The following is a 27,897-nucleotide window of genomic DNA, read 5'->3' as shown; positions in this document are numbered from 1 at the left end:
GGTAAGTGGTGGAAATGCGTCCAAGGTAGTGCTGCACCCTCGACAAGTGATGGCGGCTACAAGCAATGATCAGCTTTGCTGGCCGGTACCTGCTGCTGCAAAAGATGTCAACGCTTCAGTTATAACTCCGGACGTTCTCCTTGTTACGGGAACACTACCAATGCCCCTACAACTTGGAATTGGTCAACAGGCTGGGGAGCGATCGATATTTGTCTCCGCTCCGTCGTCTGCAGAGCTGTCTGACCAGGACTTGGACTGACTGTTTGACCAGGACAGTGAATGATCCTTCGCCAAGCGAGCTCTCGGTAAGCCGACCAAGGAGGGCCTGACGTCTTCCACCCCATTTGGATGATTTTGCCCTTGACCAACCATGATTGCGTTATTTCATAACGCTATAACGCAGTAGGCTATGTACAGTTTTGTTTTGATAGTTTGTATTTGTACTTTGTATTTTGCGATTTTTTGGGAACTTTGAGAAATGAATTTTGAGACATGTTGTTGGTACTAACAATACTAACACTTCGCGGCTAAGGGGAGAAAGATGTGTCCTTCAGATGACTTATGTGATACGTCATTATCACTGTAAAGATGAGTGCGGTGCGGGTATGCACGTGGATACCCAGGGTAGCTGTAGTGTAGTGTTATTACACCAGTTGTTGAATCTTGTTGCATTCCCCCCTTTCCACTTGATATCATTTGCCACGTGCCTGACCTTAACATGCGTATCGTGGGTTGCTACATAAAGGGCGCAGCAGCGAAATAAAGCTTATTTTCCTCCGCTCCAGAACCTGTTGGTATCCTGTCGCTCAGCTTAGCGACAACACATAACACGATATGGTGTCAGAAGTGTAGCATCATTTTTGCATTCAACTCCCGGGGATTTACCAATGGGGCCTGTCACAAAACACGGCCAGCCGCTGTACGTTCAGGGCGATAATTTATTTGGTTTCTGCAAACGTCTGAGGTACGAAGATTTTTTCCCAGACTCCGCGGTCAAAGGAAAGAAACAAAGAAACTGAGTAACCGTGGATGGGGGAAACGACCGGAGAATCACACTCATGGTGGTCGAAAGCGACCTGGAAGACATACACAGACGCGTCCGAGGTGTCGGGTTACTGGACTGGGGTTGTTTTTCCCAGATGTCTGAGACAAACTGTGGCAGCAATAAATTTGGTGATTCCGGACATTTTGTGGCTAGCTAAACCTGTGTCTGCGGTATTGTATGTTTTGTATTTTTGTCTTGTCTCGTCTGGCACCAGGGTGAGAGGTAACACATGTATTCGAACGCGTCGTAGGGGGCTGGGTAGAGGAGACAAGGGAGTCGCTCAGAAGACTTGGTGGGGGCATGTAGCTTGTTCGATTCCGTCTTACTGCGGGTGGTGCAAACATGGACTTTGGTGACTTCGGAAAGCAGGGGTAGTCAGTGTCGGTAGTTAACGGTGGTCTCACGTATCCACGAGCGACAACGACGGGTGTCGCGGCGAAGACGTCGTCGCACTACAACACAACAGTCAACGAGGACTTTTTGAGTGTTTGCCTGTACGTGTGTTGTCCACCAACAGAACATCGACCCAACAAGGACCCGACCCTTCCAAGCTCCAGGACCCTCAGTCGGCACCAGCTAAGACTTTGTTTCTTTGTTGTCTGTCTTACCGCTTTTGTAACCGTTGTTCAAAAAGCAGAACGTATCATTTTGTAACAGGCGTGGTATTCTCTATGCATTGGCTAGTTCATTCGTTTAAAAGCCTCGCTGTTTCTCAAATAAATGTTTGTTTTGTTTAAGCTACGTTGTCTTTGTGACTCCCCTCATTTCACAGTCTCGTGTTCACACGTGCCGCAAGGTACGCATTGGCGGTCCAACTGCTTTCTTCTGTGTTCTTGCTTACGAGGTAGGGTGTGCTACGGGTGAATCGCACAGGTCCAAAGTACATATCGCGCAATTAGTCCTGATATTCCCCTGTGAGAGTCACCTGGCTCACCAAACGAGGCACCCCCGCTGGGCCTCGTGACAGAGTTCGATTAGGAAGGCAGCAAGCCGGTCTTTGTCTCTGCACCATTTGCTGTACGGTAGCCAGAACCTTTCAACTTCGACTGCACAACATAGTGGGAAGCGTGGATACAGGAATTTGACGATTAGCACTATGCATCAGGCCTCAGCGATCGCAGCAGCGAAGCACAAGTCCGAACCCTCATGTACACATTGGGCAGGCAGGCAAGAAACGTGTTTAGTACGTTCACCCTTTCGGAGGAACAAGCTAAAAACGACGATGTCGTCAAGAAAAAGTTTGATGAGCATTTTATACAGGTAGATAACGTTGTCTACGAGAGCGCTCGCTTCCACCTACGCTGAAAAGAACCCGGGGAGATCGTCGACCAGTACGTTACTGCGTTGCACACGCTAGCAGAGAGATGCAAATTTTCGGAAATGAAAGACCACATGGGATTCGCGACAGATTCATCCTAGGTGTCAAAGACGCTGCACTGTCAGAGTGCTTGCAAATGGACCCTACACTCTCCTCGGCTTCTGCACTTGCAAAGGCTCGCCTCAGGGAGAATATTCGCAACCAAGAGAATGAGCTCCAAACAAGAGACGGAAACTTGGATTATGCTGATCTAGCGAACAATCCGAAGGTAGACAGTTTCGGACGAGAAACAAGAGCACAGTCCAGGGCTTCGAATCACAGGAGCGAAGTGTGCTGAATTTCGGCATCAAAACTCTGAACCGCTTATCGTCGCTACCACCCCTCAGCTTCCGTGGCAGAAGCTAGGTGCTGATTTGTTGGACTTGAAGGGCCATGTGTGCCTACTCTACTGACCGTGGACTACCTATCTTGCTTCGCAGAGATAGTACTTCTGGAAAGGACGACGACAGCTTGCGTCAGAGAACACATGAAAATAATTTTTGCTCGCCACGGTATTCCGGAAGTTTTCATCACAGATAACGGGCCTCAATTCGCAAGTCAGGTAATAATCAAAATATTCTACGAGTTGGGAAGATATTTCTGATATGTGTCTGTTGATTTCCTCTGTAGAAAACTTTGACATTAATTTGCATGTTAGATGTGTTGTATGTTTGTGGCTTCTCCATGTAGAAATTATTGTTGCAAAGTTATCATAAAAATGATGTAATTTAATTTGATTCTCGTTTTTGAATAAGTATTGTTTCTATCATTGAATAAACTTGACTTTCCCTCTTTGCTGCAGATGTTCACTCGATTGATACTTTGTGAGTTGGGAATTATGAATGCATGATTTATTAGTTGTCTGTTGATTTCTTGATTGATTACTAATAATCTGAAATACATTAAATTCGCAATGTTTCCCGTCTTGATTAAGTAATGTAATGTTTCCGCCGATGGTAGCACACTATTTCTCGCTTGCTTACAATGTTTATCTAAATCCAGTTTGTAGTGATATTGATGTCTGTTCATAGATTTTGCCTGCTACTGTTCGTTTTCATAGAATTCTTATTGTGTTCTTGAGAATAGAATAATGCTAACGTATATTTCCGATAGCTGATCAATAAAAAATTTCGCCTCTGTCCAAACTTGACCAGTCCTAAGAATATTCCCCTTTGGAGGAAAGAATGTGAAATGGAGAGAGAGAGACTCCCATTCCATAGATTGCCAAAGGACATGTGGTTTCTTCGCTTTGGGCTGTATAGAGGGAGAGAGAGAGAGAGAATGACCCCCACCAGGCTCAAGTAGCAGCTAGCTGGCTTCGCTGTACTGTGTGTTCGATACCACCATCAAGGTAATGTTTATAGTGCCTGAGTAGGATGAAAATTGTATGTTGTTCGCATAGATTAGGTCGCATGGATGATTTTATGATAGTTCAAAAAATAGATTATTTCCATTTTAAGTTAATAAATTTGTAATGTTTGTTTTTTGGTAGTTTGTTTCGCTATTATTTTCCTGCATGTGTCTGTTGTTTACACGTTGGCGATGCGCGTTTTAGAGTGTTTCTCTGCTATTCAGTATTAGCTCTCTGCTAGTCACAGTAATAAATGAGTAAATTTCTCATTTTGATATATTGTTTTTCAATTATTTTGGTCCATGTATCTTTTGTTTACGTGTTAGATGATGCACTGTTTAGAGTGTTTCTCAGTTCTTCAGCGTTAACTCTGTGCTGGTCACAGTATTAAATTCGCAATGTTTCTCGTTTTGATATATTGTTTTGCTATTATTCTCCTGCATGTGTCCGTTGTTTATACGTTGACAGATGCACCGTTTAGATTGTTTTCCTGCTATCCAGCATTAACTCTGTGTTAGTCACAGTATTAAAGTTGTAAGTTTCTCGTTTTGATAGATTGTTTTTCAATTATTTTGATGCATGTATATTTTGTTTACTTGTTGGATGATGCGCAGTTTGGAGTGTTTCTCTGTTCTTCAGTGTTAACTCTGTGCTGGGAACAGTATTAAAGTTGTAATGTTTCGCGCTTCGATAGATTGTTTTTCAATTATCTTCTTGTATGTATCTCTTGTTTGGAAGATGCATGGGTTTGGCTCTCTATTAGCTGTTGATCGTGTTTCTCGTTATTATCTTGCATGTGTGCTATTCACGTCATAAGAAACTGATTAAAAATGTCATGTTAAAATATTCAACTTAGCTTCACATATTCTTTATTATGTGCATTCTGTTTGTTTCATGTTTTTGGTTGAGTTTTTCTCCTTCACACTGAGTCACAACATAATTGCTGCCATTATTGTCTTTAATAAATATACTTAATCATGTACTTTTGTGTATGGCTATCCTTTGGATATCTATACTCGCATGTAAACCACTCACAGCGCAGCTGTTGTAAAAAAATACGAAAGTAGTCGGCCCCGTCAGAAAAATGTGAATGAAGTCGGCCCTGGTGTGACGGCACCCTCGCTTGGTAGGGTTGCCAGCGTGCATGTCCCTACTTGCATGTAAACCACCTGCCACATGGTTGTTGTAGCGAAAAACTATGAAAGGAGTCAACCCAGTTGGGAAAACTGCCAAAGAAGTCGGCCCAGGTGCGACGGCACCATCGCTTGGTGGGTTTGCCGGTGCGCATGTCCCTACGTGCATGTAATACGGCTGCCACACGGCTGTTGTCACAAAAAATTGTGAACAAAGTTGGCCCAGGCAGAAAAATCATCAAAGAATTCGACCCAGGAATGCAAAATACGCAAAGATAAGGGCACGCACACCCCTCCGGACCACAGGTAAGCACTCGGACAGCTCTTCACCCGCGTGTCCCTACTTGCATGTAAACCACTCACCACCATGCAGACAAAAATGCAAATAAAGTCGGCCCAGGCGGAAAATTTCCAAAGAAGTCGGGCCAGGTTGAAAAAAATGATGAACGCACGGCCCTCCGCCAATATGCCGGCCATCGATCACTTTATAAGAATCTGATTAATTAAATTTGTGCCATGTTAGAATATTCAACATAGCTATTGTGCTTAAAATTATGTGCATCTATTAGAACTTCTAATTAGATTTCCACTATGGTGCTCACGTATTGGAATGTTAGACTTTTTTGTACTAAAACTTGTAATTTTGATTGTAATCATATTGATTAGGACTTCGATTAAATGTGCTACCCCATTTTAATTCTGATTAATTGAAAACGTGTGTGCATGATTACCATGAATAAAAGTATTGTGTTTGATGTGTGATGCCTCTTCAATGCTATTGCATCATATCTCTAATAAGTGTACTCTTTATTATGTGTATTGTGTTTCTTCTGCTTCAGGTTTTGCAGCTAGATTTTTCCCATTCACAGATTGGCATCACAGGATTTGCTTTAATAAATATATTTCACTTGTACTTTTGTGTATGGCTATCCTTTGCATGTCTATGCATGCATGTAAACTCTCTACCGCACACCTGTTGTAGCGGGAAAAAATGTGCGAGGGTAGGCGCACACACAGCCCTCCGGTCACACGCTGAGCCTCCGGTCACATGAGCTCCGCCTGCCTCACGCGGGAAAAAATCGCGAAAAAAGTCGCCGCAGACGCGACGGTGGCGAAGCCCTGGCGGGGGGTGCCTGATTCTGGACACGTCCGTATATCACTTATGAGACGAAATGTCTAGACTACGTCTACATCACACCTCATGATGAGAATATTAATGTATATACAATGTCTGAGTGTAGATATTTTGGCTAAATTAAGGTATAAAGTTGGTCTAACCTTGGACATTTTGACCAATTTACGCCTACGCCATCGCTGACTTGAAGTTTAAGTTATGTCTCATCGTAAAGGTTTGGTATAAAAAATACTGGCGTTACGTTAGCACACCTACTGGACATCTAGAGGACGGATACTTAACGTTTGAGCCCTGCCTTAGACGTATATTAGAAATCCCTTTTGTATAAATTTAGACATCACATGGACGGATACTATGCCTTCGCTTCCGTCTCTCTCGCTCCATGTCCAAGGTGTAACAGATTTTCACTAGAGTGACTGTGAATGTAGGAGACGCGGGTCCCTAGTCCTAATAGGAGAACCTTTCTTTAAGTCACCGAAAAAGGGCTTCCGCGACAACAAGAAAAGCTAGCCGGTATCACCTCAGTCTGACTAGCTGTGAACAAAAGCTGTCATTGTTGAAATGCGGACACCAGGCATTGATAGCAGTTTTCATGGAGACGATGGCCCTCCTTACAACTCTAGAATGGGCAGTACCAATTGGGAACAGGCCCTTTTTTTCACGAGGGGGCGTACTTCCAGCAGATATCGTCTCGGGTGGCGCACAAATGAACATCTCGAAACTGCAGGCACCTATCCTGTGGGCGTTCCACGGTGAGCTGCGGGCCAGGGGCGCAGTGCGATGGTTCCGCTCGCCTGTCGAGCGCACTATGACACGTGCAACATTGAACTGTTTATCGTGGTGCGCGTTCTAGGTAAGCCCGACAACACACTACCATTCCAGGGATATCCTAAGAGCATCATGCATGGACGGGGGGGGGGGGGTGACATCCCCAGGAGGGGGAATCTGATACTCAAATCATCCTCAACATGTCATTTTGGCACTAATATAGCGTTCACACGGTATCCTCAGAGCATCCACAGACGCTACGTGAGGACAACTTTAGAACAGCACCAGAGCACTTATAGGATGAACCATTCTTTCTATTTTTTCTTTTATTTTTTATGTGCTGACACATTCAACCGATATCAACATTTTTTTTATTGCACATGCACAGAAAACAGTTGCATACGGATTCCATTCATATTGGTTAACTGCCGCAATAAAGTGTAGCTGTTCGTTGCTAGCGCATTCCATAGCGGACAATAAGCACAGCGGTTTAAAGAAGAAGCAGAGAGAAGTATAAAAGACATAGAAAAACTCACTCCGAAAGGTACTAGAGTCCTCTTCCGAAGCGAAAACAGATACTAGAGAGTTTTAGCAGACCGTTGTTAACGTGGCTTGCGTCGTACCGCATCAACCGGATCGAATCAGTGAATAAGATTCTGAGTCACGCGCGACTACGATTGGTTCCGACAGACACGATAATCTTATCAACAGTATACTAAAACTCGCTACTATTTGTTGCTTGTTAGGCGACCCTCCGTGCGATGGTTACGTCGACCCTCGCCCGCAACAGAAAACGAAGGGTGAGCTGTCGACGTTTCTTTCGATTACGCAAAGCTAAAATACGCCAAGCAAGGAATTGATTGAAGTATGAGCTCTGCATCACTGCAAAGTCCATGTTTTTTACTGCTTTTGTTTTGAGACATTCAGGCAGGACTTTTGAAAGTCAAAAGCAGTGCGACAGAATCGCGCATCTCTGTCATTTCCACGAGAAATGCTCCACGTATCCTAGACAGTCATCCTTTTCGGGGGCAGATAATTTTACGCTGGACCACCCTTTGTTTCAGAAAAATGTCAATTCGGTCCAAAGATCGGCCTAAAAACGAAACAGATGTGTTCAGGGAGTCTGAGCAGGTAAAGTAAACAAAGTAATATTTCTCGTCCGGCTAGCTACCCACACGAACGGTCACAGGACGTACCTGAATGACTCTTCACGGACAGTCCCTGAGTGTCATCCTCAGGACGTTCTGAGGATACACCTAGAGGGACGAGGACACGATGACACTCTGGGGACATCCGTGCTGGAAATAGTCCAATTCAAAATAGACCAGAAATCTCATTCGGTTTAAGTGAATATCACATTCACAATTCTCATTGAAAGTGAACAAAGTCTCTCATTCCGAATCGACAATTTTGCACAAATACCGCATTGAAAACAGCCGGACTTTAGAGGGTTCCAATGAGAATTCATTGTAAATGTCAATGCGAACGAAGTGGAAACGCGCTCAGTCGCACCCATTGGAGGCCAGCCTAGCTTCCCATTGGCCAAATGTACAGCAGCAAGGATTTTTCCATTAAAGTCACATTGAAAATCTCGTTGCTGATGCACTTTTTGAATGTGCAGTGACTATTCTGTTGCATCAGAAAGCACATTTTCTCTGTAGAAATCAATTACCGAAAATACCGTTCCTGCTTGAACATTTATTCTTACACAGACCTGTAAAAATTACTTTTCCAAACTCATTGAATTACGCTTAGAATTACATCTTCACAAAAGTAATTAAACTACAGTTACAATTACTCATTTTCTATTGTAATTCAATTACGATTACAATTACTGAAAAAAGTAATTGCATTACACTGAATTACATTCACAGAGTTGACTTCAACAAGCAAACGACGTGCAAACTGCAAGATTTGATGTACACATTTATTGCACATGTTCTGAAAGATGGTGGTAGTTGTGCTTGTGGTAGAAAAACAAGTTAGAGAAGTCTTACACAAGGACAAGTCTATTCCCATGTTAAAGAAAACACTGAACATCACAGTCAAAAGGCTTTCTTTCTTCAGGTATGTGAACAAAGTGCAGATCATGAGTGCAGCTTGTAACGTCTTGGCTCTCAAGAGTAAGGTATTCTCGAAGTTCTTGTCTGTAAGGCTGCCATGTCTCCTTCTCATAACAAGACCACCAACTGAAAACAGACGCTCCACTGGTGCACTGCTGGGCAGCCCAACATTGTACTTCATGAACACCTCGAGCACACAAGAAAGAACTTTCAAGCATTCTAACGACTGTGAAGTGCGAGTTGATATCCACAATTCGTACTCCTTTTCTCGTGACGCAAGAGTTTTTCTCCTTCCACATTCAAATGTAAAAAAAAATTGTACCGAAAAATGTACCGATCTGAATCGAGTCTTTGGGTAATCACTGAAAAAAAAAAACGAAAAAGAAACGGTGTGGAACTGACCCAACTATTGGGCCTTCCCAGATAGCGTTCAAGGTAATTCCGAAAGTAATTCAATATGCGTTACACGTTACTTGTAAAAATAATTCAATTACAGTTACAATTACATAAAACCTAATGTAATTCCGGAAGTAATTAATTGCAGTAATTCAATTACTTGTAATTAATTACCTTACAGGTCTGTTCTTACATATATAAAAATCCAGTAGATGTGAAAATATCGCAAGTGGCAGATACAAAGGTAAAAGTTATTTGTGATGTTTTTTTATCAGAGCGAATATTCACCAAGCGATTGAAAATCGCTAGGAAGACATAGTAAACACCGAGAATAGAAACCTTAATGAGCACTTACATGTTGTGAAAGCATTCTGTCCATCATCAACACACACGACATAAATTCACACAGAGTAAGTTCATAGAGATGTATCCATTTGTATAAATCACACAGAGTAAGTTCATAGAGATGTCTCCATTTGTATAAATTCACACAGAGTAAGTTCATAGAGATGTATCCATTTGTCCAAACAGTGCCGACAAAAAAAAAATGACATAATGCTCTTCTGTGCTTCGTAGGAGATTTCTAATCCTGTCCAGCTTGACTTTCTTGCGTGAAAATTAAGGCCATTCAGCTTCGTTGAGATTCCGTTTTGACAACCTGCTGACAAATGCTCACTCGTGCAGCAGCAGTGACAGTTGTCGGTCGCTGTATAATACTTTTTTACAGTTACCCTGTATCTTTCAGAACACTGCACAAGTTGCAAGCTATCAGTGGCAGTATCAGCAGCGTCTGTGCGCCTTCCTATCATCGTCAACTACAACGTACTTCAGCTACACGCGCAAGAGTGTCTTCCGGAAAAGTTTAATCTTGGACGTCACATCCGACGTGGGTTTTCCACCTTCATAAATCTGCGACACACCATCCACAAGGCTCACTCGTGCAGCAGCAGTGACAGTTGTCGGTCGCTGTATAAGACTTTTTTTACAGTTACCCTGTATCTTTTAGGTGATCACATACAATATATAAATTTTTGTGTTTCCCTGTTACTGCTGCTGCCGAGAATAGCGACTGATTCTTCATTGATAAGCTGTACAGTACAGATAGGTGATTCTGCACACTGCTATCTACTGTTTTTGAAATGTCTGAAGAGAGCAGTGCCAGAGAAACTAAGCAAAGTAAAGAGTATGCATTACTCGTCGAGGAGTTGAAGTGTGAAATTAGAAATGAGTTTAAAAATGTAAGAGAAACATTTGAGCGGGAGGTACGCAGGGAACTCCGGGACGTGAAACAAAGCATGACTTTCATGAACGAAACTTTCGAAGAGCTACGAAGCAAAATGGATTCTGTCTTGGACGATAACAAGGCGCTGAGAGACGAAAATGGGAAACTGCGCGAACAGTGTCTAGAGAACAAGGCTCAGTTGAAACGCAATGGGATGCGAATTGCAGAGCTGGAGCAGTGACTCCAGAAATCGTAACATCGAGATAAAAGGCATTCCACCTGCTGCAATTCAGAACATTCCAGAACTTGTTTACCAGATCGGAGTCGTAATCAGTGAAACCATTTCCATGGACGACATCGAGATATGTCACACTGTGCCTATTCCCAACACAGATTCTAAAAACATTATTGTCCAGTTTAAAACGAGACAGAAAAGAAACTCCGTAATTGAAAATGTGCGGGCAAAGCGTATCAAATGTGTAGATATCGGTATCTCCTGTGACAAACCAGTCTTTGTCAATGAGCATCTTTGTGCCTACATGAAACGCCTGTTGGGTGCAGCTATTGCTCTCAAAATAGATGGAAAGTTACACCAGGCTTGGGCACGGAACGGAAAGGTGTATATCAGGTCACGTGAAAATGGCGTGCCACAATCTGTACAGCATCTAGATGACCTCGAAGCCTATCGTTCTTAGTAACTTGTATCTTGTTTCTCACGTATATTACCTTTTAAGCTTTCAGCCTTCTTTAAATTTTGCACATGCAGACGAGCGGTCTCTTGCCTGAAGATTTTGCGAACTGTTGCTTGCACTTTCGGAATTCTTTGAGTGTTTTTCATTTAAATTGCCGGTCTGCATCAAATAAAGTGGACGCTCTGTCTGTACTATTTGACAGTCTGAAATTTTCATTTGATGCGGTCATGCTGACCGAAACATGGCACAACGAAGATTCGCATATGTTGGAGTTGCCAGATCATGAGCATTTTTACCTAAACAGAACTTGCAGACGCGGCGGTGCTATATCGATTCAAATTTCTCGCACACTCGGGCGATGCTCTATTCTTTCAGGGTTCTCTGTTATCACTAATAATTTCGAAGCTTTATGCCTTCTCAATAATAATCTCATTTTCTGCGTCATATATCGGCCACCAAATGGGAGTTTAACTGCTTTTTTAACATTTATGGAAGATGTTTTCTGCTATGCGGAGACCAATGTATGTAGGTTATTTATTGGTGGTGACCTGAACCTTGATATGCATAGCCTATCTTCATCGTATGAAAAATTTGAGCAAATGCTTCTGTCATATAATTTAGTAAATACCATCACTGTCCCTACACGAATCACCTCCGCTACTTCTACTACAATTGATGTCATATTGACAAACGCGGCTACTCATGTTAACGTAGCTGGCACGATTGCGGCAGACGTCAGTGACCATTTGCCAGTATATATGTTATGCACCACGAAGGTAAAGAGAAAAAATGTAAGCAAAACCATAATGACACAAACCATAACAGACGATACTCTGAAGTTTTTCAGAGAAGACATTGCTTCTGAAGACTGGGACGCGATATGCGTTGGCAACGACGTTGATTCTTGTTATGAGCTGTTTATTGAAAAGTTTTTAGAAATCTATAAGAAACATTTTCCTTATCGCAAGAAAATTATACCAAAAAATATTAGGAAGCCATGGATAAGTCCTTCGCTTTACCGGTCTATGAAAGAAAGGAATAGGTTATTCCGCGATTTCTTAAGGTCCCGTGATGCGGAAAAATAAAAAAAATATATAAACGCTTTCGAAATAAGGTAACTTCTGAAATAAGAAAAGCAAAGACACAGTATTTTTCAAAAATATTTGAAGAATCATCGAATCGCATGGATCTATTATGGAAAAACCTTAATACCATAATCAAGAAAAACACAGACACTGACAGTCTTGCCAATATTGTGATTCACGGCACCGTCTTATCTGGAAAAGCTTTATCGGACCAATTCAATGACTTCTTCGTTAACATAGCTACCAAGACACCTAAATGCGGTGCACTTTGTTTTTTAAAAAAAATCAGTTGATGATTCCATCTTTTTTCAACCAACCGATGTCAGTGAAGTGTGCGCAACATTCTTGAGGTTAAGTAATTCCAAATGTTGTGATATTAACGGTGTTCAAATTAAACCGGTCAAGTATGTAATCGACTTGATTACGGTTACGGTACTTGGTTACGGGAATCTTTCCCGCGCAACTCAAAAAGGCGAAAGTCTCGATTATACATAAGAGAGGGGATCAAAATGAATTGTCCAACTACCGTCCTATATCCGTCCTCACTATATTCTCGAAAGGCCTTGAAAAAGTCGTCTACAATAGACTATTAAAGTTTTTTAACATGCATAATGTTATCATTAATGAGCAATTTGGGTTTCGTAAACATGGATCAACCGAAACAGCTTTGTTAAAACTAAAAGAAATAATAATAAAAAACTTTGAACAAAAGCGTCTAATCTTAGCGGTCTTCGTAGATTTTCGTAAAGCCTTTGATTGTATCCATCACAATATTTTATTACAAAAATTGGAGTATTATGGCATCCGCGGTGTTCCGTTAGATCTGATAAGGTCATATTTATACCTACGTGAACAGGCCGTTTCTATAAATAATTTTCTATCAGATTTTGCGACTATAAAATCGGGAGTCCCGCAAGGCAGTATTTTAGGACCCTTATTATTCAACATATATGTAAACGATATAATCAACGTTTATCCACGTTCAGCTGGTACAACTTACTTAGATTTCATTATATATGCCGATGATGCAACATTACTTTTTTCTGGGAAATCTGTTACGGAAGTTGTAATGGTCCGAGTGTAACTTCCTTAGTCTCAATACGGCAAAAACTAAGGTGTTGCTGTTTCGACCTAAAGGGAAAATCATAACTGAAGACGTTTCTGTCAATTATGACGGTCATAAACTTGATGTAGTACCTAGCTTTAAATGTTTAGGGGTAATGTTTTCGGAACACCTGCAATGGGACAACCAAGTTTCTTATGTCTCCAAAAAACTTGCTGCTTTAAATGGCGTTTTAGGCAGGCATAGTTGTGTTCTTGCAGTTAATATTAAATTGCTGCTTTACAATTCTTTATTTTATTCACGGTACAATTATTGTTTCTTAGTGTGGGGAACAACGACGGCTGGAAATATTCACGAGCTGTTTGTCCTGCAAAAAAGGGCTATCAGGATTATTGCTGGTGTCAGTCGCCTGTCTCATACTGCGGAATTATTTGAACAGTACAATATTATTCCGATACCGAAATTCTACAACTATAAGCTTACCTTAACTTGTTCGAAAAGCGTCCGTGAAAATAAGACGACATTTCTAGAACTATGTCAGTTAACTACGCTGACATCTATGTATTCTTTTCGACATGGGATTTGGTGTGTCCCATTGCATCGAACAAACTACGGTAAGCAGTCATTGACGTATATGTCACCATTTATTTTTAATCAGTTTGTTGGTACGTCGCCGGACCCATTGTTGATGTCAAAAGGAATGCTCTGTCGCTTTATGTTGGGTATTTAACTGTAAATTGAGTAAATTTTGAACTGTTAGTTGACTTGTTTGTATCATAGGCATTATATTTCTTCTTTCCATTTTTCTCACACTCATTTGGTTATTGTTACAATATTGTTTTCTTTTTTTCTGTACGCTATGATCGTTACTGTATTGTTGCTGTAAATAGTGAACTTTGGGGGAGGAGCCGGTGTGAAGCCTCATGGGCTTTTTGCTGCTCTCCCAACCGCAAGGAAATAAATTGAAATTGAATTGAAATTGAAATGCCGACGCCCCTATGCCAGTCGCGTCGTACCAGGATAACCTTCAAATAATAACATTTCGAAAGATAAAGCAAAGGGTGCTCGAACAGCAGCATCAAAATATATTACATCCCGATGCACACAGAGCGGGTGGCAACACATTGACTACATTGTCCTCCGACCAATGGCCGTAGTGCCTGCGAGCAGGGGTAAAAACATGCAAAGCGGCGTTGAAAAAACTGGAATGCTTGACAAATCGACTACTGACCTTAGGCACGGATAAAATCCTCAAAATCAAGCACGAATGACGCCTAATGCTTGTGAGCGACCGCACACATCCTTACGCTCCAACATTTTGTGAGAGACTGATTAATTCGTTGACCATTGACGAAGAACGCGTCCACATACATCTACTGAATCTTATACGGAATGCATTAAAAATAGCTTACTGTAAGAGGTGTAATACCAAGGTGCACCAGCACATGTACTTCTGAGCATAATATGTTCACAAACATTTGAAATAACGCGAACTATTTTCAGCTCGCACGAGCCACTATGTGGTGCGGTAGGGAAATGTAATACGACGCGCCCTCTTGGCGACATCGCAGCCGACGGTCCGTTCGCCTCCTCAGTCGATTTGTTAAGAATAACTTTTTATTTCAAATTCTAATTCAAATTTCACCTGTAACATTTTTGATTCGGTTCGTGTCGTAGAATTTCATTTGTTTGAATTGGTTCGAATTAGTTCATCGTCAACACGAATGAACAGCATTCGTCCCAATCAAATATTATTACTTAATTTGAGAGTGATGATGTACCGTTCGTCACCATTACGCTCGTTCCATTAGCAACTGACTTCTCCATTATTGTAGTGACGATAACGCAACATGTTCGATCCCATTAACCCAATTGGAAAGCATCTTCTCATTGATACACATTAGGCCAGTTCATCGTCTTCTATTGGCGCAGTCCGTAATACACAACACGTCGGATCCCATTAAATCAATTGGAAATCAACATTTCTTCTTGACGCCCAGTAAACCAATTCGTTGAACTGGTTCCTTTCTTCGTTGATGTGGTCTTCGCCACACAACACGGTGGAGCCGGGTTCCGCGAAGGCAGCTTCCCTGCCTAACTTCTAATCCCGTCAATGAGAAAGAGTCGGCTTTCACACGTTGAACGAATTGTCAGTCTGATTTCTCATTGAATCTCATTAAAATTTCGTGAAGAAATGAATGAAATTGTGCTTACTATTTCCAACAGGGATCCTGAGGACCGTGTGTGTTCTTGGGGAAGGACGTTGTAGCTATGGTGTTGACTGGAGTGGCGGTGTCCCTGATGTGTGAAACCACCCACGATTGGTGCCAGGAGCAGAACATTTCCTTCCAGACAACCAGGACCTGCCCATGGCTCGCATCAGATGCACTGGTATCAGCCGGAGGAGCAGTACGCCTCACCTTGACCGTTGATGGACAACGGCTCAGGCAACGCTTCGTGTACTTGCCCGGATTCACGGGACTGCTGATCCTGGGAGGCGACTTTATTATCTGCATTGGGCTCGTCCTGGACTTACGTCGCGGAGGCTACCAGCACGCAAGCGGTAGCACATTCTACCCATTCATGAAGTGCCGGAAACGGAGCAGAAAAGGGGTTGATGACGAGACCCGACATCCCGGAGCTTGACAATCGGCGCCGGTTGAGCTTTTCCGGCGGTTCTTGCGACGAAAAGGGGTGGAACCGCAAGTTTGTGCGTGGATTATGCCCGACTCAACGAGGTAGCGGTAAGAGATTCGTACTCTTTTCCCTCGATAGACTCGATGATGCACTCGTTGGGATCAGCCCATGTGTGCCCACTTTGGAATGCAGTAGAGGATTCCTGCATATTCCGATAGCACCAGATAGTGTTGAGGAAACAACATTTACGATTCACAGGGGATTATTTAAATATGTCCAGCTACCCTTTGGACTGTCTAATTCCGTGGCTATTTTCAGCGAGTGATGGACGAGGTGGTTGGCGACGCGAAATATAACTGCGCTATGGCGTGCATGGATGACGTAGTAATTCGTCCGTGTACATTCCAGGAACATCTTTCTCATTTGAAAGTGGTATTGGGACGCATTAAAGCTGCGGGAGTGACTGTCAATCCACGGCCAATCAAGGTGCAGCTTGCTACCTACCGCATCGATCTCTTCGAGTTCAATGTGGAGTCCGGCACGGTCATATCGACGGAGGACAAGCTCAAGCCTATCCTACACTACTCCCGTCCGACGGATGTTAAAAGCTTGCAGCGCTTCCAGGGTATGACAATTTATACCGCGATGCGCAGACCTAACGCAACCACTAACCACAGCTGGGCGAACTCACTCATGAGGGCCCTCATGAGTGCCCCTCACTCTCACCTCACGCCTTTGAGGTGAGGGTGAGTGAGGGCAAGCGATCAGGCCATCCGTGAGTGCACTCATGAGGTTCTTACCCTCATGAGGTCTCCTGTGACTGCACTCATGAGGTTTTGCCCCTCATGAGACCTCCTGTGAGTGCACTCATGACGTCTGAGTGGCGCCACGTCTGTGTGAGTGAAGGCACTGGTGAGACCTGCGGGGTGTGAGGTCAGTATGAGTGCATTCAGAAATGGAGTCAAATGACGCTTACGAGACGTGGGTAAATTATGAAGGCACTAGTGATATGGTTTCAGCGACCGAGCTACCAGCAGGGTGCACTGGCAAGGGCTGGTGTTCCCGTTTTTAGCACTTTCGTCTACGTCGCGCTGGAAACACAGCCAAGCGTCCTGAGCTGACGGATTAGTTGGTGATATGGTTCCAGCGACCCAACTACATGCAGTGTGCACTTTAAAGGGCTGGTGTGCCGTTTTTAGCAATTTCGTCTACGTCGCGCTGGGAACACAGCCAAGAGTCCTGGGCTGACGGATTAGTTGGTGATATGGTTCCGCCGACCCAACTACATGCAGTGTGTACTTTAAAGGGCTGGTGTGGCGTTTTCAGCAATTTCGTCTACGTCGCACTAGGAACAGAGGCAAGAGTCCTGAGCTGACTGATTAGTTGGTAATATGGTTCCAGTGACCCAGCTACCGACAGGGTGCACTTTAAAGGGTCTCTGACAAGAAGCTGGAGAGCCTTTTCCGCAGTGGCTACCGATAGAATACACAAAAGCAACTTCATATACGAAAATTCATGCCTCAACACCTCGTAGTTTTCGTAAACTTGAATTTTGAACATCGCGGTTCACGCCGACGCTGGCACACCTAGCGTCAAACCAAGAAAACGTACGCATATATAGAAAACTCAACTGGTCATCCCCCCGGGATGACGTCAATCGCCCATGCAATCAGCGCGCAGAATGCGGTCACGTGATCGAGCACTACAACAACAACTTTCAGCAAGAACCAACATTTTTACGCCGATATACTGTTGTCACAATGTCTGGAAATGAAAAGTATGTATATACTTCGAAATCTACGACCTGTTTTATAACTGCGATAATCCAATTAGCGACTTCCGCGGAAAGAGGAGCTACGAGGCTACGAGCTACGACGACTTTCGGGATCCAGCGCGCTATTTCACTGCGTTAGCGTAGTGTGTGTATTTCCAAGTTTGCTTTAGTTATATCTTTTGGAACAACGACCAATTTATCGAGGTACAGCCCTTACTTCATTTGACGTGCCTCGGTTGTGTCGTCAAAGTCAGATTATTCGGCGGGCATTCAGTTCCGTACGATACTGGGCGTTCAACCGCAGCGGCAGGTATGGTTGGCAGCGGATTTTGCCAATCGTATTTGAAGAATGCAGACTATGAGACGGACCCCTCAGTTTGAGTACAAAGAACCTCCGCCTACAGCAGTTGGCAGTGCTTTCCTTGAATCTATCTTCCAAGACTGTTGTATCTGGACGTGACGAGGTTAGTGTCTTCTGCATAATTTCTACAGTGATTACTCTCCTTGTGAGAATTACGTTGTGGTATGCAGATGTTAGGAGACCATTAACGCAACAAAGCAAAATACGGATTAAAGAAAATTGAAGCTTACGCATTAAATCAAAAGATTACTGTACAATTCCGAGTGTTGTTGAATGCAGCCATGCCAATTGCAACATTCATGCAGTATAGCAGTATGCAGCCATGCTGCAACATTCACAGTACGTAAAATGAAGCTGTGTATCCCGCATCTAGATGTAACATTATAATTGTCACAGCAGTGTGCACCAATGTAGCTCATGACTTCCTTCATGCCCAAGAATAAGGGACAAAACGTAAAGCAGGCTTCACCTAAAACAGCTCCCATAGAGCCTGTGTATTTTGGAACGAAAAGCGCGTGCTACATATTCTGCTGGCAGCGCTTTGCATTCGTTCTCTAATGGCATCTTTCCTCTGCCAAGACGAAACTTTTGAGCATTTTTTTTGGCATGAATAGTGGCATCTTCAAGGTTCCATTCGGGTTCCAAATTTTGAACATGTAAAGGAGCCTTCAATCGCCGCACGAACGCGTAGCGGCGAAGCCTACGTTCAAGGCCACGCGCAACCACAGGTTTGGGAAATGGGTCGCCGCAGAAGAGACTACAACAGATAAAGAAGACAAATAAGAAATAACAATACGAGGAGCAAAGATTTGTGTGTTACTTCACGTGGTAAGGGTATAGGATATAAAAAGCTAAAAACTTGACAGCTGTTAGGAGAACTAACATCGTTGAGCAAACGTGTGTACATTATGGCTGTTACGAAGTCTGTTGGTATCTGCTAAACTGTGAGAAATCAAACAAAACATAAAATAAAGGTGTGGTCGGAGTGAACGGCACAACAAAAACATAAAATAAATGATGACAATGAGATGGGGTGTTTCACCGCGGAGGTGCGCACACTACCCCACTGCACGTGGAGCATTATGTGAAGATGATGAACGAAGGATGAACGGCAGCAAATAGATCAACGACAGCTTAAGACGAGACATGTGCTACTTTGCATTGGAAAATGTGATATCTGAGGTTCTACGATGTGCTAGGGTTGTCAAACCAAGTTTATCGAGGATAGGTTAATAATTATAGACACCAATGCGTCGGTCATAGAGAATGTACAAAGACTCCAAGGGATTCGATGCTGTCATTCGGTCAATCTCTTATCTTTGAAAATTAGTGAAGCTAATTATGTATACCATTTCAGTTAGCCATCGAACACTGATGTGACCGGCTAGGAAAGATATCCGGGAGGCCAGGTATGTTAGGCGCCCAAACGGCACGTCCGGGGCTCTCATAAATTTTTAATAACAACTGTGGCACCTAACAAAGGACAACCTGTATATCCTCATGTGTTTCCATACTGACTCCCGGAAGAATTCGAGGCTCGTTCGAGTAGACGGAATGTACAATCGTGTTTATGAAATAGCGAGAAAAAAAAAAAAACTAAAAAGTGGGACACGGTTGCAAAATTTGAGACATACAAAAATAAAAGATTTGACTAAAATTGGCGGGCTAAAGTGTGCCTAACGAACCAACATTCAGTTTGCTTATAGAAACAATGTATTCTGAGGCACGATAGGTCTATAAGTTGAGTGAATGTTGGCGTGGATATGTCGCGGTGACGTAGATGGTGTCGTCTAGACGCAAAAAATGCTGGAGGCTTGAAAGCTCGGCAGTGCAGAGAACCTACGGATACGCATGTAAGATGAGGGAAGTAGGACAACCATGCACACACACGCGCATGACGCTGAACTATAAAACCGATCTATATATTACGAAACTCCGAGTTGATGAACACACCGTTTGTATAGACTGCCGGTTTGGTTTCTTCTTTCTCGCTCTCTCCTTTTTCCTTTTTCTTTTCTTTTTTTTTTTGGGGGGGGGGCGGAGACAATTTATGATACAGCTATAGGATGTCAGGCTTCCTCGCGAACGCAGGAGCCTCTCTCTAGGGAGGAAAGCGCAATTGTAAAAGGCGGTCACGTGTTCCGTTTGTATTATAACACATTGCTCTGCTCTCTTTTGATCACAATAATGCTCGTTGCCTTGTCAATGTCATCTGCATTTTTTAGATACTGTAGATATGTCGTTCACCTCGAAACTGCAAAAAAAGTTAAGAAGTCACGACTTCTGTTGTTTGAGTTTCATTTGCGATTTTGTGGCGACTTTCTGGTCTATCTATCAAAGTCTATCAAAATAAGCACAGTTTCTGACAACGAAGTAAAAAAAAAAAACGTATCGTACTGCGTTCCTGTCTTTTATTTTCCATACTGAATACAGCTAACGCCGTAGTGGCTCAAACAAGGTACATATAAATGGTAGCGAAGGCGAGAAAAAATACCAAATCTGTGTTAGCAACACTGCGCCCTTCATGATACACATGCGAGCGTGGTTGTTGAGGGGCAAACTACGAACGTAAACAAAAATAATTTGATCGGAGGCGCGAATAATGTGTGTATTAATCCAATATGCATATTTTTAATATAGCAATTCGCCCGGTCTGCCAGTAATACGTAAGATTATAGACAGAGCCGAGTACGCTTCCGGTTCCTGTCCCTCAGCATGTTGTTAGCTACGAGCTTGCCGTACGTTGACTGCGCGCTTTGTGATTGTTGATAGCCGTTTTCTTCTTCATCGTCGTCTTTTCAATTTCAAACCACCAAGTCAAACAGGGGACACTTCTCGGAGAACTAAGGTAAGGCAGGCACACACGAACAATGGTAAAACACAACAGAACGCCGGTAAACCTGTTCCTGCAGGCTCTACCGGGAGACGCACCATGTCGAGGCGCTACATAAGCGGTGCCTCCTGAAGGAGAAAGGAAACTGTGACGCCGATGACACTATGGGCGGTATAAGTTTCCACCGTTTTCCTCGGGACCCCTTGAGGTGAGTTCCTATATATTATAAGTGTCTACGGCCGAGAACGGAGCTGAGTCACTTGGTTGAGGACGTGCAGTGTTTGCTGAAGTAAAATGCGTACCTCTCCCCCCGAGTTTTATTGAGAGCGGTGAAGTGAACATAGTGCAAGTTACATAAGATTAATAGCGTTTCAATGGTATCACCTGTTTTCCAGCTTTCAGTCTGTATGGACACTCCCTGGATAGGTCATCCTTCCACAGTGAGGTGGTAAACATGTAAATATTTAAGCATGTGGCTGCTGGGCTGCTTTCAACGAGGAGTTTTGCAACGGTTTGCATGTACGGGACACAAAGGGCTGTGCTGCATGTGCTTACATGTACCCAATGCTAGCATGTTGATGGCTTGCTTTGCATGCTGATTTTTTCTTTTTTTTTTTGAACTCTGAATGTAGGGCATACAGGGTCAGGCTGCTGTAGCTAGTGCATGTTTTCGTGGCACAGCTTTGCATAATTCTTCAACAATAAAACTGCTTCGCAGGTACAAGGCGTGGCTGGAGTTTTGCAACCTGGAGGCGGATACGAGTCTAATTTCCATTCGCTCTAAGGTCCTGTGCTCCCAGCACTTCGCACCAGTTGCTTATTTGCGCACAGGAAGGCTTCGGTGGGATGCAGTTCCTACATTGAAGCGCACACTGCATGGCGTTGGTAAGTATAATACAAGTCGGTATGCTCAAGTTATCACATGAAAATGTTGTAACTCTAGAGGCAATTATTGTGAGTGCTACTGGTGGTTTACAGGAGGAAGTAGTGCCTACGCCAATCAGAGCAGACTTGAAAGCAGTGGGCCTTCAACGGAGGAACGTGTGCAAGCTGTGGTAGCCTGCGATGACGACAGCACAGGAGCAATACACCTTCACCAGATGAGTCATCCTTGCCATGCTGAAGGTATACTTGAGTAACGTAGTTGTTGGGTTGGCTAACTGTACGACATCATCTGCTTCATCAGAGTGTGGTACTGAAGAAAGTCAGCAACAGCGTGATCTGTCTCATCAGGACCATAGCTACGCACAACACGCACCAGCCTTGTCAACACAGAGCACTGTTGTCTCCCCACTAGCTGCAGTTGTCACTCCTCTGCCAGGAACGTCGTCTGGTGTACTGCGTGCAGTCTCGTCACCTCAGCACTTAGGAGGTATGTGAGGAATACTCTACCGCCATGAAGTCCGCAGACTTGTGAATGCTTTTTGATCACCATTTGCAGGTGGAAGTGGCTGGCATCCCCCCAAAGATTGCCCATCGTCCAGTAGTCTAGCAGCTCCAGCACAGCCAACAAAAGGCAAGCTGGATAACCTCCGCAAGAAAGTGCACCAGTTGCAAGCCCTGTGTTCAGCACCTGTGTTCATAGATACCTAGCATACATTTTCTATTTTGAATCTTCAGCAGTTTGCTATTCTTTGATATGTATTAGGTGTATCCGTGTGGAAGCCCCAGCCGTCATCCCATAATAAAGTTGTTGTTTGCTTCCCCTTGTATATAGATTCCTAGCATGGATTTTCTATTTTGGATCATCAGCAGTTTGCCCTCTCTTTGATATGCATTTAGTGTATACCTGTCTACATAGATCCCTAGTACGTAATTTTATATTTTGGATCATGTGCTGAGTTCGATAGTTGTGTGCACAACTGCCAGTATGTACGTGCAGTTATGTGCAGGGCTAAGCACTTTGTGCAGCTTAAAAAACCTACACCACGTAGCAAAATGTGCACAAAATAGCAGAAGCAGAAAACATTGTCAATGCTTTGACATGCCTTTAATACAAAAATGCTGTTGTAATCAAAGTAGTAGTCATGAACAGTGTGTATGCTCTGAACAAGGTTGTCATTGCTGGAAGCTGATAGTATTTTGGCTGTTTTGCAAGATAAAGTATCACAGACTTCTAAACTGAGCTAATGGACTTGTGCTTTCGAATTCCTCCATAGCATTCATTACGAATGCCAAAAACTGTTGGGAGACATAGCACCACACAGCATGCAAGTATCATATAATGTGACCCAAAAGTGCAAATATGTTCACTTCCGCCTTCTTGGTACGAGAGATATGTGGAAAGCTCCAGATGTGCATGGGGACAGCAATAGTCCTGGGCCCTATCTATGTTTGCTGGAATTTGTACATTATCTTTTTGTGCTTATTCACTACATAGGCTGTCACACTGGTTATTGCACATTATTCTGTCGTGGGTGTTTATACTGGAGTTGGACGGACTACATAATACTGTTTATACTGTATTTATACTGTTTACAATACCATGGCGAATTTACCTGTGATAAAAGAAAGCAAGCCCCCACCTGGTCTCCTGTGTCCTTTGTTGCACGCATGTCGCTAGTGTTAATTCATCTCTGTTCACAAATTGCTCATGAGCTTTTGCTCTTGGATTTGCTATCAACAGCGATTGTGACATTCTGCGGCTCGGCATCGCGGTGGAAAGAACGCGCTGCGCGAGCGCCTGGCACGCCCCGTGCTATACGTAACGGTGACGTACCACGTGACGTCCAGGTGACGTCATTATGACGAAATTTGTAGTGTGCCCCGCAACGGATGGATGGCGCTGACGGTCTTTATCATGGCCGCCCTTGAAGACGTGGTGGCCAATGCAAGCTGCGCTACCATTTATATGTACCTTGGCTCAAATCTATCCCTATCGGAGCCTAATGCCGCGTGCTTTTCGACAGCCGTACTCCTGGCTTTTCTTTTCGTCAGTGGAGAGGGTTCTAGCGGGTGTGCTGTCTCATCAGCGTATTTCTTCTGAAGATTTACTATCTTGATCCAGCCGTCGTACATGCTCGCGCTTTCAGCAGACTGCTTGGGACTGTGTCGTTCGCTGTCGCGTCTTTTTTCATTCGATCATCTCTGTTTCCGTAGGTGTGAAGAAAAATTTATTGACTAGTTGATAAGCAACTGCGTGCACCACGTACAAGTCAGTTGTGTAGCATCGATTGCTGGTACATATGAGTTGAATAAGTATGAATGAAGCAGGATGAACATTAGATTTACACATAAGAGTTAGTGACGTCTTCATGTTAGGAAAAACTTCGCATGGTTGCATATATGCGATCACAATGTCCTCCTTTTAACGTTGAAGACAAAATAATCGGGGGCACTCCAAACGACGTTACTCAAGCTGTGACGCAACATTTGCCTCAGCTTGCCGTCGTCTGGATCTTTGGACGTCGTTCCCGATTTCCGTTCTTAGCTCACCTCGCGTCATAGAGTCCACATCTAACATGCGTGACACGCGCTGGTTGAGTTCGACACTTATACGTGGCCTCTTTCCTCTTGGATGCCATCTTCTTCCCAGTACATGACGTCACGTTTCTGATATCTCCTAGCCTGTAGCGCAGATGAATTTTCTTCTATCCTTTAACATATTTTAGCCCATTCCATGCTTCGTCCCATTTGTTTGTTCGCCGATGATGTAGGTTCTCTAAGACACAATTTTTCTTTTTTAGTCCTTGGCCAGAAGGCCATCCTAGTCAGCGCTGCTGCATGTGGCTCATGTGGCGTGATGCGAAAAAACATGTATATACGGGGTCACGCTCTACTGTCCGTACCCCTTGCATTTGTTTCCCAGATCTAGAAACATAGTTAGGACGTTTAACGTCTCCTGACGCAGATCTTTCCCTGCAGTATCTTGCTCAATTCTTTTACAACACCCCTGATAAGACCCCATAACTATGCTAGTTCATCTCTGGTGTCAGAGGGCAGGGCTGGGGTCGCAAGGCGTGGTAGACTCTCAAGAAGTAAATCGTCATTCTTCCCTGTTAATGATGTGAATTTAGCAACTTCCGTTTTGCTGTCAGTGAGCAGTCTGACGTTCGCACCAGATCCCTTTATAATCTCTGCCAGCTTTCTCACGGACGTGTAATATATTCCTTGTATATTCCCATACAGATTATCGAATACCATTTTAGCAATTATTCGTTCTATGGCAGTCTGAAGACAGACTATGGCAGTTCGTTCTATGGCAGTTACAGGCAGTCTGAAGACATATAGGAAGGCCCATCTGTTCGTACTCCCGTCGCAGACTCCCAGAATTCTAAGCCGCAGAAAATAGGGGCACAAAAGCTCTTGCATACAGGAACAATAGCAAGAACGCGCGCAGAGCGAATAAGCTTTGGCAACGTCCTAGCATACTTTCTACTCAAGACAAGACCGCAGTGCTATCAGGTCCAGTAGATATCTTGATGAACAAGGAATGATTTCATTAGATGAAGTATGGAAGGAGGAAAAAAGTCACTAAAATCAAAGGAAACAATAAGTCGGTCGTTACTTTTGTGCACGGGTTTCGTTGATAGCTGCTGTAATCCCCCTCGCCTTTCTGTCTGTCATGTGGTTAACGCGGAAGCCGTGATGAAGCGGGCAACTCAACAAGATACAGATAAAATAATAATTCCGCGCTTGATGCCCCGGTACGAGTACATCATGAGCCGTGCAGCAGTGGCCGGTCTGCAACCGCTGTAAGAAAAAAAGAAAATAAAAAAAACAAAGAGAGAAAGAGAGAAACTTCAGTAGTCGAGTGGCATCGGCGAGTCCCGCAAAAGAAGCTGATTATCGCTCTTATCTCTTATCGCTCTCATAGCATGTACGCGGAAGGTGGACGGTTGTTTTTTCTGTGAGACGTACAGACTCATGTATTTATTTCCGCTATTGGCCATGGAGGCAATACAAACGGGAGGTTAGCATTTCGTAGCATAATGTTAACATAGCAGCATACAACCACATGAAAAAAATGTGCAGATACGTGGAGGTAAATAAACAAGTACATGAAACATTTTGGTCAACTGGAGCAAACAATGACAACACGTAAAAAGTGGAAATTGAAAAACGGCAATGCAGCGCAATGGTCATGCCAGCCAGACGCGTGAGCCTTCCTCCTTCATCTCCCCCTCTTCATCCCTTCCCCCAGCAAAGTGCCGCCAGTGTAGGCATGCAGATCGCTCCAATTTCCACGTCACCCCTCCGCCCGCAATGGTCGCATAAGCATTTCTTAAATTGTTTGGCATCGGTAATCGAACGCATATAAGCACTTGAATTAAGGATCCTCTTAGGTATTATTATGATAATCAATTTTGTGAAACAAACACTCACAAGTTATTGTTCGGCCAGTGGAAAGCAGACGCAGATGTACGGCAACATGAAAAACTTAGTGCGGCACCCCCCATTGTTCTCTATGGAACACCGCTTCATTGACCCTATTGTTTTGCACATGAAGATACGAATAGTCGAGCAGTTTCTTGAAAACCTGCTATGGAAATGCAGGACGTAGACACTGCTAATAGTGTGCGCGATTCAAAAGGAAAAGACACGTCCTTGAGAAAACTGGTGGACATTATAAAGGAAACTGGTGCGAACGTCAGACTGCTCACTGACAGCAAAACGGAAGTTGCTAAATTCACATCATTAACAGGGAAGAATGACGATATACTTCTTGAGAGTCTACCACGCCTTGCGACCCCAGCCCTGCCCTCGGACACCAGAGATGAACTAGCACAGTTATGGGGTCTTTTCAGAGGTGTGGTAAAAGAATTGAGCAAGATACTGCAGGGAAAGATCTGCGTCAGGAGACGTTAAACGTCCTAACTATGTTTCTAGATCTGGGAAACAAATGCAAGGGGTACGGCAGTAGAGCGTGACCCCGTATATACATGTTTTTCGCATCACGCCGCGATGAGCCACATGCAGCAGCGCTGACTAGGATGGCCTTCTAGACAAGGACTAAAAAAGAAAAATTGTGTCTTAAAGACCCTACATCATCGGCGAACAAACAAATGGGACGAAGCATGGGATGGGGTAAAATATGTTAAAGGATAGAAGAATTCATCTGCGCTACAGGCTAGGAGATATCAGAAACGTGACGTCATGTACTGGGAAGAAGATGGCATCTTGTACATCATTTTTCAAGAAGACCGCGTTTAGTTTAAGCGAAATAGAAAAATGAAGTTGTGTATGCTCTATGATGATCCGCCGCAGGCTTAGGCCTTTTCCCCGAGGAGCAGTGTTTTGTATGCGATGTCGCATGTCTGGACTTGTTCAGTAGTGTTGCAATTTTTACCCTTCGCTAATATATTGTTGCTGTCGTCTTGTGTTAGACGTTGAGCTTCGTAGCGATGTGCGGTAACGCTACGATTATTCCTGAGCGCTCTGTGTGTTTAATGCGTTGTCCTCTGTGCGTGCATGCGTGTGCTTTTTTCCTGATTTGTGACGTCATCATGACATGTCTGGACTTGTTTAGCAGTGTTGCAGTTCTTCCCGCTGCTAGTATCTTGTTGGTGTCATGTTGTGCTAGCCGCGTGGCGCTGTGTGGTGACCTGAGGTCTTAAGCCTTTTCCCTGCTCACCTAAGGAAAATCGTGTATCCCTGTCCTGTGCTTTCTTTACGCAAAGGCAATGCGTCTGTGTACGTGGCACCATCAGATACCAGACATGAGTGTCTTTTTCTTAGTTTATTAGCACATGCTTCAGGTTTTTTAAGTCAAGCACAAGTGCGCGCAATTTTTCGCTGCTCTCTTCCTCAAATGACCGATTTTACGCAGAAGAAAGTCGCATGGTACAGCTGAGAAGAGGGTTTCTCTGATTGTTTGTTAGATGTTGTTAGGAGCTCGGTATGTTGAGGAAGTCAGCTGTTAAAGGTATCCGAGAAGAAATGCTTGCATCTGAGCGCAGGATAGGAATTCCTAAACCACGGCACCCTCAGTGTAAATTAATTATTTTGGATGTGAGTCTGCTTCACTGCATGACAAGCCTGA

At 43.7% G+C, this 27,897-nt stretch overlaps 1 protein-coding gene and 1 long non-coding RNA gene across 7 annotated transcripts in view; one reads left to right on the top strand and one right to left on the bottom strand.

The window, feature by feature from the left end:
- Positions 1-27,897, bottom strand: part of LOC135370510 (uncharacterized) — a 104,360-nt gene that overhangs the window by 62,531 nt on the left and 13,932 nt on the right. The window lies entirely within an intron of this gene.
- On the top strand, positions 20,546-22,534 carry LOC135370478 (uncharacterized). Of its 6 annotated transcripts, none has more exons than XM_064604268.1 (7): positions 20,546-20,930; positions 20,995-21,123; positions 21,311-21,360; positions 21,634-21,800; positions 21,894-22,040; positions 22,102-22,287; positions 22,357-22,534. In XM_064604268.1, exons 3-7 carry the CDS (start codon positions 21,323-21,325, stop codon positions 22,506-22,508), a joined length of 690 nt encoding a protein of 229 aa, XP_064460338.1. In that variant the 5' UTR covers positions 20,546-20,930; positions 20,995-21,123; positions 21,311-21,322; the 3' UTR covers positions 22,509-22,534. The 6 variants fall into 6 exon arrangements, with proteins under 6 accessions (XP_064460338.1, XP_064460330.1, XP_064460317.1 ...); XM_064604260.1 differs by having other exon boundaries at positions 21,311-21,363; XM_064604247.1 differs by lacking the exon at positions 21,311-21,360.

The sequence above is a fragment of the Ornithodoros turicata genome, chromosome 1 (genome assembly GCF_037126465.1).
Source record: "Ornithodoros turicata isolate Travis chromosome 1, ASM3712646v1, whole genome shotgun sequence".
Lineage (NCBI taxonomy): Eukaryota > Metazoa > Arthropoda > Arachnida > Ixodida > Argasidae > Ornithodoros > Ornithodoros turicata.
Note: the sequence above shows the minus strand (reverse complement) of the source record. Positions and strands in the feature narration are given on the sequence as shown.